The following is an 11,698-nucleotide window of genomic DNA, read 5'->3' as shown; positions in this document are numbered from 1 at the left end:
TTTATACTACAAATATGACATTTATTCCAATCACTTACTTATAGTCCCAGTGTTTATAGGTACTTTGATGGGTGAAAATGCGAGATAAAAAGGGCCTCTAGTGGAGAGAGACTCAATACGAGCTGATGATAGAAAGCTTAAACTAGGTCCTTTTAAATGAATGAAATAAGAAACTATGTTAACAATCTATGTATGATTAACTGTTGTTGCAGATTGTGGAAAGAAGTAGTTGGCTCTCTATTTTAAAGTTTAGTTTATGAATCAGATAAATTATGTTTTTAGAAGTCAGTCAAATAAAAAATTCATCTCTACCCTACGGGAGTGATTGGCTTTCACATTAACTATGGTTTTTAGTATGGAGAGCTGCATGATCTAGTAGTAATTTTAGACTTTAAAACTATAGGGGTCTTGAAACATGGGAAATATATGACTAAAACAAAAGGCTGGATACCTGTGAGGGGGATAAATTGTGCAGAAGTGAATTGCCAGCACTAAGAGTGAATAAAGACAAAATGTGGAATAGGTTTACTTAGCAAAGGGTTGAAGAGGTTAAAATACCTTAGACTGATAGCACTGTACAATCCAAAAAGATCAGAGGTACATTATTCCTAGAGATAATCTAGGACTTATTAACAATAGCTAATTTTGGTTCCAATAATGAGCTGAAACAAGTTATTTTTTTTGTTTCTAAAGAATGTATAAATGTAGTACAAAAGTAGTTTTATCTTGAACTTTTTTGTTGATTTGATTACTGCTTGTTTTATCATTGTTAGAACCTTTTTTTTCCTACGTCTCTTAAAGGAAAGCAAGTCTTGCCCTCATTAGAAAAATGATACATTTTTGTTCTGAGGCGCTGCTGAAAGAAGTTTGTGACTCTGATGCTGGCCACAATCTGCCCACAATACTGGTTGAGATAACAGCTACAGTGCTTGATCAAGAGGTAGGAAGCAAGTGCAGAAAAGGGGGTTATATTAATTGATTCCATGTACTTGTTAACAACTAACCCTAAAACTTTTATACCATCCGTGACCATATGTGAAATTCAGCATGTAAGGATATCTTTAAGTAATTGTTATTTTCTTTTCATCCCAATGTATTACAGGATGATGATGATGGCCATTTGTTAGCCTTGCAAATCATAAGGGATTTAGTGGATAAAGGTGGTGATCTTTTTCTAGACCAACTGGCTAGACTTGGTGTAATTAGTAAAGTGTCAACTTTGGCGGGGCCATCATCTGATGATGAAAATGAAGAGGAGTCTAAACCTGAGAAGGTAAGTGTATGGAATTGATAGCTTTATTTGTTACTGTAAAATCAACACTTCTGATAAAATTTTCACTGTTATGAAAATGTCCAGGGCAAGGTAGTTAGGATATTAAATTCATGCTTATGGTATGCCCCTTGTTTTAATTGCTTCTGTTGTTTTGTCTCTATCTTCATTTTCTGTTAGCACATTATTATCTGCTGAGTTTTCCTATCTATATTTATTTATGGTCAAGTGGATTGACACTTGATTTTTTTTCTAGTATTTTGAAAGTGACTGGTAAATGAAATGAATCCTTCCTGAAGTGTATTCGTGTCAGAAGTTTATGCTCCAAATAATTGCAGATGCTTTAAATGCTGTTATGGGATTTTTATATGTTATTAAACATATAAAAAAGAAAATAATTGTTTGCTTAATGAAAGTCTTAAGTGTATATTGAAGTTATTTGTCGATTTCCAGCAGTCTTATTGCCACTCAAAAGAACTGAATGGATCACAGACCTCTTCTGTTATTAATTCAATTAAATTTATAGTTAAACCTGAAGTGTATAGTTAAGCTCTTTTACTGTGGGTTTTGGATTGTTTGGTGGTTTTTGGTTTGCTGGTTTTTTAGGTGTTTAGACGTTAAAAAGTCATCTGGACACGGTTCTGAGCAACTGGTCCTATGTGTCCCTGCCTGAGCAGGGGTTTGGACTAGATGGCCTCCAGAGATCCCTGCCAACTTCCACTATTTTGTGATTCTTTCCTCACAATTCAAGTTTTGAACAGAAGTGGATGTCACAGTCAGTAGACTGTAGTTACTGCTGAGTAGATAAAGCTGTATATGACAAGAAACTTCCTAAGAAGTATCTTATATTTTTAAAGAATACTTTTAAGGATACGTTTTCACAGACAGAAATAGTGTAGTTCCTGTACTTTGGTTTGAGTAATTCTTCTCTTAAAGTCTTTTAAAGATGTCTGTGTTTTCGTGTTGGTTTTCTGTTGGTTTGGGGTTTTTTTGCGTTTTTTTAATGGATTGGGGATTTTTGTTCGTTTGTTGTTGTTGATAAATACAAATTTATTACAGGAGGATGAACCACAGGAGGATGCTAAAGAACTGCAACAGGGTAAACCGTACCACTGGAGAGACTGGTCAATCATTAGGGGAAGGGACTGCTTGTATATTTGGAGTGATGCTGCAGCCCTGGAGCTATCTAATGGTAGTAATGGATGGTTCAGATTTATCTTGGATGGCAAGCTGGCCACAATGTATTCCAGTGGGAGCCCTGAAGGAGGATCCGATAGTTCAGGTAATTTTTTTACCAATCAAGTCTGGGTTAAGTTTTGAGACGTTTATATTTGTTTATATGATTTGATTTGAGCTATTTTGTTTTGCAGGAATTGGCTTACTAAATAGTAAAGGATATAAACAGGTGGAAGGTGGTCAGTTAATTGTGATGCTTTTTATCAGATAGCATGTGACCATAACTTGACTTCCTTGGTGAATTGTGTTAAGTAAACATCTTGCCAGTAAAAGTGTATTAACTTTTTGTTTTAATTCTTCTCCATGCGTACCTAATTTTTTTCACCCCAGTCATTAAAAGCACTTTGTAGTGGCCATCCCAGGAAAAGCAGGTTGAAGTGGTGATTTGTTGTTTGCTTCTAGCTAGCAGAATGGAATTGCATGTGTTTGAAGACAAAGTAATGCAATGTTTCTCATCAAGACTGGGAAACAAATTACAATGTCTTAATTGTCTGTTGGAGAGAGGATAAGGGAACAGACCTAATGCACTGGCAATGCACAGCTGGTTCTAATTTTCTGTACAGAATACACAACTTGTTCTGGATACAGAAACAACCTTCCTTGTGTTGTTTCATGTTTTTTGCAGTTCATGCATTTATGAACCGGCAGACATAAAATACTTTGCAATATTATTGTTTTCAACAAGCCATGGAGTGAAATAACAGAACATATTATGATTCAGGATGAAAATAAAGTGTTAATGACTTTATGCATCGATTTTGGTGCAAGGAGACAAAATGCAATATAATGTGTTTCTGTATAATGCAACTGGAAACCACTTATAGATTTTTTTTTTTTTTTGGTCAGAAAATGTATCTTTGCATAATTTTTGATAAGGATAATACCTTAAGAGGTAAACAATTCCTGGGTTGAGATACTCCTTTATCACACTACAATTTTAACAAGATCCATGAGGATAATGTTTTAGATTCTCTTAGCCCCTGGATGCCAACTTTTTTTTTCCTTCCAAATGGTGTAGGCAAGGGGCTGAGACTTTACCATATCTGTACAAGATGAGTCGAATGGGGACACCTCAGATGAATTTGGAGTGAAGAGAACTTAAAAGAAGTCGGATTGAGAATTTAAGAAGATATCTCTTTAAATCAGTCTTTTAAAAAAGATTGAATAAATCCCAAGTTTTTTAACAAGATACTTAGCGTAGATATTAGGGAGGGAAGGGAGCTAAAATTAGGATTAAATGAGGCTTCATGTGATATGTTGTCAAATAGACCTCTACAAAGAGTGCTGATGTTGCAGCGTCATTTGCCTGAACTTTAACCATGAGCTCTAAGCATGTGCAGCAGCCTTTTTTACTTAAGAAATTAATATTTATTAACTAAAATGACTACAGTACAGTATAGACTCAGATAGTATCCTTGAGTCCTGAACTGTGTTATATGTTCTGCTGTCCTAAGTCATTACTGATTAATCTCATGGTATACTTTTTAGTATCTTCACAACTGGCAAGAATATAGTGGGTTGAGTAGTGAAATCTGTTAGTGTGTATTGCATGATGAAAATTGAGGTGGGTGGGGAAATATATATGCAGTGTGAATATTTTTGGAAGGTCTGTACTCACCCCTCTCCACATTAACTCTATTCTTGTTTTGTTTGAATTTTTAGAAAAAATAAAACTTCAATGCAAAAGTCGAAATTTAATGGTAATTCTGAAGCTTTAAGTGTGACTCAAATTTCTGTCCAAGGGAACCTGAAATTATTCCCAACCATGTATAAACACAGTACTTGCAGTGCAGCATGCTATATAATAAATTTATTAAAGTGTAATTATGGAAATTTGAAACTGTTTAATTAACAAAATTTTCATTTTGCATATAAAATCTCAAAGTTATTTTTATAAGCCTTCTCTCTGTATGTTATGAAATTTAAGCAATAATGTTATGCCTTCAGTGCATATTTATTTTTGCACAGAGATGATTTACTTTTGTGTTACAAAAGAAAATAAAAATCCCAGCAGATTTAAAAAACCTAGAGCTTGTCAATGCAGCAAAAGGAAAATAGCAATTTTTACAAGTGTATGGACTACATAGGTTGTATTTATCAAATCAATATGCTGAAATCAATATGAGGGTACTTGTTAACTGTGAAGTTGAGATATAATCTTTACATTACTGAGGTGTTTTCATTTTTATTTTAAACGTAATTTTTATCTTTTAAATTATGAACTCAGCCTTGTAATTACTAAAATATAAAAATATATTTTAATTAAATCTGAGATAGTTTTTTGGAATAGTTTTGGGCTAGATTGCCTACCTGCCCTAAAAGTAGAACATGATTGTGTTTGCTACCTATTAAGTTTCTCTATATAAATATTGGCTTTAATTAAATATCATGTGGTGCTGTTAGGTGTATTTTTTTGTTTGTTTTTCTCAGAGATAAGAGATCCTTAAAAGTTTTGTAATTACTAAAAAAAAAAAAAATAAAAATCCACACCAGAGGTTGAATTAATGTAATGTCACTGTATTAAGTAGAATAATTGTGACATTCTTAGTTTCTCTGAGGTTCTCCAAATGAGATTAAATAAAAGTTTTAGTATAGTTTATGAAAAAATTTTATGACACTTCATCTGAGCAAATAGCTCAAATTTGTTTTTAGTACATGTTGACTGTCAGACTAAAAGTTTTGTGAATTTTTTTTCTTTTTTGTTAGGGCTTCAGCATATTTTCTCCAGTTGCTGTAAGCTATGAAGCTGATTGCTGTTTTCCTATTGGAAGATTCATTTAATTTCCTCTTTCTGAAAACTCACTTTTGAGAGTAAATCATGCTGACCATAACGAGAATAATTTTTCCAAGACTAAAAGTTTATCATGGATTTCTTTGATCTTCCTATTATAATTGTAATGATGAATTAATACATTTGTGAATAGGACCTTTCAGAAAGAGTTTCATTGTTACATTGCAGCTTTCATGTGATTTTGGAATAAATCACTGCTGAAGTGCAGAAGTACGCTGGGAAGACATTTAGAACACTTTAAGACCCTTAATTTCAAACTTAATTTTGCATTGAATGTGCTCAGTTGTTTTTCTCTTGCAAAAAAAACCCGAAAAACAAAACTAAGATACATAATGGTGGAATCAGTTGTTGGAAGAAAAAAAATGTTTGTTTCTTTTTAAATAGAAAGTAGGAGTGAGTTCCTTGAGAAGTTGCAGAGAGCTCGAAGCCAAGTAAAACCATCTACCACAAGCCAGCCAATTTTATCAACACCAGGGCCAACTAAACTTACTGTAGGAAACTGGTCACTCACTTGTTTAAAAGAAGGAGAAATTGCTATTCACAATTCTGATGGTCAACAAGCTACAATACTGAAGGAAGATCTGCCAGGCTTTGTGTTTGAATCGAACAGAGGAACAAAGCATTCATTTACAGCTGAAACTTCTTTGGGTAAGTATGTAGGTATGTGTTATGTGCAGGTAGGAGCAAGTGTATATGAGGTAGTTGTTCTATTTGTTGCTTTTCATACCTATGAGAAAATGCGACTTTTCTAAAAAATACATTGCAGGATCAGAATTTGTGACTGGCTGGACAGGCAAAAGAGGAAGAAAACTGAAATCTAAACTAGAGAAGACAAAACAAAAGGTTGGTGAGCATCTGTCTATTTGATACTTAGAATTTGAGTTCATTTTATAACATGCTTATAGAGTTGTAGTTTCTTCTCAGAGGATTAAAATCTCTGACTTGAACTAGACACAATTTTATGTTAAGCTTGAAGGGGAAAATGTCACTTGGAACAGAGCACTTCTTCAGGTGGTTTTATCCAACAATATTAGTAAGCTCTGTGCTCCTCTGGAGGAAAATGAATTTTCTTTTAAAAATGTAGGAAAATCTAATCTTTCTGACTTAGATTTGTATAAGTCTGCAGGAGTTTTTTCTTTTTTTTCTTTTATGCAAAAGGAAAAGATGTTACGATCAATACTACAGTTGTCAGACGCAACATGATACTTCTGGTTACTTCATTTAGATAGTAATTTCAGACTGGATGTTGTGACAGATAGGTTGCTGGAAGTGAACAGTCTGCATTTTTAGAGTTGTAGTAGTGAGGCAAAATGAGTAAATACCCTCATTTTAGACCTCTTTAAAATTCTTCTTTCTGCTCAAACTGAGGGGAAGAACAGAGGAACTAAGAAATTAAATTAAGCTTTTTACAAAAACCCCACAGGGTTAACAGTATGTTTTGTGACCAGCTGATGCCAAGGGCTCAAGCTAATCTTCAGTCTTGAACTGTCTTGCAGTTTCTAACAGGGCAGTCAATGTATTCTGTACCGCGTATCTGCAGCATGTAAGAATTTATGTCTTAGGAAGTGTGACACTAAGTTGAAAACTAAAAGACTGTGTGAATGAGAATACGTGGGATGATACAGAAAGGCAGCGCACTCTTGTACCTGAGATTGCACTGTGTAACTCCAAAGCTTATGTATTATTGTACGACATGTAATGGTAATGAAAAGGAAAGATTTTTGGGGAATTTCTTAGAAGCAAAATATTGTTTAATAAGAACTTACATTATCAAATCTGTATCTTGTGTGAACCATACTTTGTAGAAACAGCAATTCTTATAATAAGAGCTCATATAGGGACTGAATTGGTTTAAGGAATGTTTATAAAGCATTCCGAAACCATATCAAACCTCCTTAATTTTATCTTTAAAAAGTTTATCTAATCCATGATGCAGTTATAAAAGAAAGATTTACAGATCGAGAGTCCTACCTTTTGTGCTGTAATTTAATACATGACACTAAGCTTAGTTTGTGAGATTCAGTAAGATTCTGTGTATTTCCATTTATTTCTCCTGTACCTTTACCCTTTCACAAGCTTTGCCATTTCATGATGTATGATGGGTCTGATTCTTCCCTGTTTGTCTTTCATGGACTTATTTAAAAAAAGATGACCAAGTTTCCAGTATTTGGGAGAATAACAGTGGTCTCATTACAGTAAGGTATGAGTTCTGATTATCAAAATCCATTTCTAGGTTCGCACTATGGCAAGAGATTTATACGATGATCATTTTAAAGCAGTGGAAAGCATGCCTCGAGGAGTAGTTGTAACTCTGAGGAACATAGCAACGCAGTTGGAGTCTGCATGGGAGCTTCATGCAAACAGACAGGTAAGGGTATCCTTCATTTCTAATGTCTGACGTCAGTGGAAATCACATAACGTTCAGACTAGTCTTTCATGATGTAAGGAGAGTCATAGTATGTCTGTCTGAAATGTGGGGAGTTTTAATGCATGCATTGCCTAGATGGGTACTTTCGTAGGATATGGTTTTTCAACTGAAATGGAAAAACTGTTACCTTGTTTCACCATAATTATCTTTTTGTCTTTCAGTGTATTGAGGGAGAAAATACTTGGAGAGATTTAATGAAGACTGCTCTTGAAAACTTAATCGTACTATTGAAGGATGAGAATACTATTTCTCCATATGAAATGTGCAGTAGTGGCTTAGTTCAATCATTGCTGACAGTTTTAAATAATGTGAGTTTATAGAACATCGTTGCTGAAGAAAAACTTTCTAAAAAAAAAATAAAATAAGTCATGTGCCTTCATTTAAAAGTTCTATTATAAATGTGTCTCCTTCCTGTCTTGGTGAAAATCAGGCAGACTTGCTCCAGTTATTGTTCTATCCGTTGAAGATAAACTATCACAATAGATGACTGTAGTTAAAATAAGCCATTAAAAATCTTTAAATCAACACTGGTCAGGTTTAATGGCTGATGTTTAGCTTTTCACATACATACTTTAAATAGGGAATTCAGTGAGATTGAATAGATATTTTTGCCTGTATAACAAACACATAAATTTCTTTGTATTAAATGTAATGTATTTTTTTCCTATTAGAATGTCGATTTAGATGTGAAACAAGACTGTAGTCAACTGGTAGAGAGGATAAACGTTTTCAAAACAGCATTCAGTGAAAATGAAGACGACGAAAGGTAAAAACCAAGCAAAAAAACCACCCCTTTTGCATTTGTGAAGCAGTATGGTATGTTTAAAATAATTTAAAGACTAAGATTATGTTCTTTGAATTTGAGTGGAATAGAAAATTGATCTTAAAAGATAGCATCTGGCATTGAAGTAAAAATGGAAAATTTTTATCTGTAAGAGTCAACTATACTGAATTAACATCTGTTGACAAATATCAAGGTGACTTGTTCATCACTGTGCAGATTAATATCTGTTTTACTGTGCTGTAACCATGTGACTAGAACAGATGATATTAGTAGAAATAGCATGCTGAGTTACCTGCCTCAGCTGAGTACTGTTCTCTGAGACACTGTAGAATTTTTCCTTTGTTTTGTGATAACATGGTAACTGTTCACTTTCACAGTCGTCCAGCAGTTGCATTAATTCGGAAATTGATAGCAGTGTTAGAATCCATTGAACGTCTACCTCTGCACTTGTATGATACACCAGGATCTACATATAATCTTCAGGTAAATGTACAGTGATAACAGCATATCACCCTGGGTGGTACACATCTGAATGCTATATGTTGCACACATTGTCTGCAGAAGTGGATAGAATTAGGTAAAGAACAATGAACTCTTTGACATCTATTTCCTCTAACACTTAACCTAAATGTATGGGTGTTCCTCTACTGTGACTTTAACACTGTGAAGTGAAAGTAAATTTTGATAGAAGAGATAATGTGTTTGTTCTTTCTTTTGTCTTTAAGTATTGTTGTCTTTATATAGGAATGTGCCCCCTTATAAGTATCCTTACTACTTGACCAAGAATTTAGTTGAAGGCAATTATTAGACATTTATTTGTAATGACAAGGAATGGGCTTTAACTGTTTAAAGGGTCCCATCTAGGGCTGTATGTTCATTTGGTAATACAAGACACCTGCAGGATCATCAGCTTCTTATATAGGACACTTGGCAGTTTGGCTAAAAATATTACTTGTTTTTTTCCAGTTTGTGTGGATTCTTAACTTTTTCTATTTGAAAGCACACTTCAGGATTTTGCAACGTGCTGAGGAAGTGTAAATATTTCTGGTTTTATGTTAAATTATTAGAAAACAGTTGCAGAAAGTTGGAAAAACACTGTTGCTATTGAATATTTTTGAAAATAATTTTCAGTTTATACATTATTGTAGTTGCTAGTCAACAAATAAAAGCCATGAAAACACAGAAGTGAGAAAACATTAGCTGAGCGTGTTATTGACTTTGACTATCATCTTAAAGCATTGCTTAATTGAAAAAATAAGGCTATCAATTACGTTTTAAAGTGTTTCATTAGAATATAGTTTGCTTAAGTTATGCAACAAAGATACTTGATATGCCACTGAAACTGTTTTTTTGAAAATTTCAAAGCGTGAACAGAAAAGCCTATATTAATGTTTAGCTGCTCTTTCAGATATTAACAAGGCGCTTGAGGTTTCGTTTGGAACGTGCCTCGGGGGAGACATCTCTGATAGATCGGACTGGGAGAATGCTAAAGATGGAACCGTTGGCAACTGTTGAATCTCTAGAACAGTATCTCCTGAAAATGGTGAGCTACATAGCACACACAGAGTTCACAGGGAACGATTGTATTCTGTTTCTTTAATATTTCATTTCCTTTCATTCATATGTAGGTAGCAAAGCAGTGGTACGACTTTGATAGGGCTTCGTTTGTTTTTGTACGAAAACTACGTGAAGGCCAAACATTTGTGTTCAGACATCAACATGATTTTGATGAAAATGGAATTATTTACTGGATTGGGACAAATGCAAAGTGAGTTTCTTCAAAGCTAAATAATTAAGTAAGACAAACTATACACCTTGGGGCAGGATGGGGAGAGAATTCATAATGAAATGAAATTAGTTATGTTTTTAGGAGCATTCTATCTTTTGATCAATAGAATTACATTTCTTTTTGATCTACTTAAATAATAGAATATGAATCGCTGAAGTTGTGTTGAGAATTTTTATGCTTCACTAAGAAATGAGGGAATGGAGAAGTTTGGATCTTTGTTTTTGCTTGCTGTGGTTCTGTTTGGTTTTGGCTTGGGTTTTTTCCTTTGCTACAGTAGTTTAAAAAATCCAAACAAATAATGTTTGAAATGTATCTAAAGTTATCTATTTATCTAAAATTATATTAATCATTTTGGTTTGTGATAAACTCAGCTGTAATATACAATTTACAATAAATGTCAAATGTTGCTGATAGCATTTTTTTATTTAAGTAATAATTGAGCAGTACATTTCTCTTTTTTAATATAGAACTGCATATGAGTGGGTAAATCCAGCAGCCTATGGGTTAGTAGTGGTTACATCCTCAGAAGGACGAAATCTGCCTTATGGTCGTTTAGAAGACATCCTGAGCCGTGACAGTTCAGCTCTCAATTGTCATACTAACGATGATAAGAATGCTTGGTTTGCCATTGATCTTGGCCTTTGGGTTATACCATCAGCTTACACATTACGCCATGCTCGAGGGTATGGACGATCTGCTCTCAGAAATTGGGTTTTCCAGGTATCTAAGGATGGACAGAACTGGACTACTTTGTATACTCATGTTGATGACTGTAGTCTCAACGAACCAGGGTATGTCAGTGTATTTTATCACTTTTCATAAAACTGAGCTCAGTTAAAAACGTACTTGTCTGTAGACTAGTTTAGTTTGTCCTGTAGTTCTAATGATATATCTATATAAAGACATGGCAGGCGATGTAAATTATCAAGGATGGGCTGGAGAATAAGTGATTCGTAAGTTCTCTGTATGGGTCACATAATGGCATTTGTGCTTTTCCATCATTGTGAATTTTGCATTTGATTTTTTGACAAAATAGTAGCACTGACACTCATCCAGAGTTTGTTCCTAGTATTAATAGGTTTTATGTATCTTGTAATACATGGTCAGCAACATGATTTTGCTTAGCTTGGTACTAAGATTTTTTGGTTGTGCTTTGGTTGTTGGTTTTTTTTGGTCACCCACCAACACCCCCTTTCTAATAAACTTAAAGGTCTACAGCAACGTGGCCTTTAGATCCTCCAAAAGATGAGAAACAAGGTTGGAGACATGTTAGAATAAAACAGATGGGAAAGAATGCCAGTGGGCAAACACACTACCTCTCCCTCTCTGGATTTGAACTTTATGGCACTGTGAACGGAGTATGTGAAGATCAGCTGGGTAAGAAAAAGAATGTGTATATA

The 11,698-nt window shown here is 34.2% G+C and overlaps 1 protein-coding gene across 10 annotated transcripts in view; it reads left to right on the top strand.

Annotated features, from left to right (window-relative positions):
- The window catches only part of HECTD1 (HECT domain E3 ubiquitin protein ligase 1), a 61,586-nt gene that overhangs the window by 25,545 nt on the left and 24,343 nt on the right, over nucleotides 1-11,698 (top strand). For 5 of the 10 annotated variants that reach the window (XM_027709484.1, XM_027709511.1, XM_027709538.1 and 2 more), the window contains exons 11-24: nucleotides 802-940; nucleotides 1,103-1,273; nucleotides 2,330-2,552; nucleotides 2,641-2,685; nucleotides 5,682-5,957; nucleotides 6,064-6,140; nucleotides 7,531-7,665; nucleotides 7,887-8,033; nucleotides 8,397-8,491; nucleotides 8,887-8,992; nucleotides 9,918-10,052; nucleotides 10,138-10,277; nucleotides 10,766-11,089; nucleotides 11,509-11,675. In XM_027709484.1, the coding sequence (XP_027565285.1) occupies nucleotides 802-940; nucleotides 1,103-1,273; nucleotides 2,330-2,552; nucleotides 2,641-2,685; nucleotides 5,682-5,957; nucleotides 6,064-6,140; nucleotides 7,531-7,665; nucleotides 7,887-8,033; nucleotides 8,397-8,491; nucleotides 8,887-8,992; nucleotides 9,918-10,052; nucleotides 10,138-10,277; nucleotides 10,766-11,089; nucleotides 11,509-11,675 (2,180 nt within the window). The remainder of the gene's footprint in view (nucleotides 1-801; nucleotides 941-1,102; nucleotides 1,274-2,329; nucleotides 2,553-2,640; nucleotides 2,686-5,681; nucleotides 5,958-6,063; nucleotides 6,141-7,530; nucleotides 7,666-7,886; nucleotides 8,034-8,396; nucleotides 8,492-8,886; nucleotides 8,993-9,917; nucleotides 10,053-10,137; nucleotides 10,278-10,765; nucleotides 11,090-11,508; nucleotides 11,676-11,698) is intronic. The other 5 variants (XM_027709545.1, XM_027709502.1, XM_027709531.1 and 2 more) reach the window with 3 other exon arrangements.

This window comes from Neopelma chrysocephalum, unplaced genomic scaffold, assembly GCF_003984885.1.
Source record: "Neopelma chrysocephalum unplaced genomic scaffold, ASM398488v2 Primary Assembly neopelma1_24, whole genome shotgun sequence".
Lineage (NCBI taxonomy): Eukaryota > Metazoa > Chordata > Aves > Passeriformes > Pipridae > Neopelma > Neopelma chrysocephalum.
This window is presented reverse-complemented; position numbering and strand designations above follow the sequence as displayed.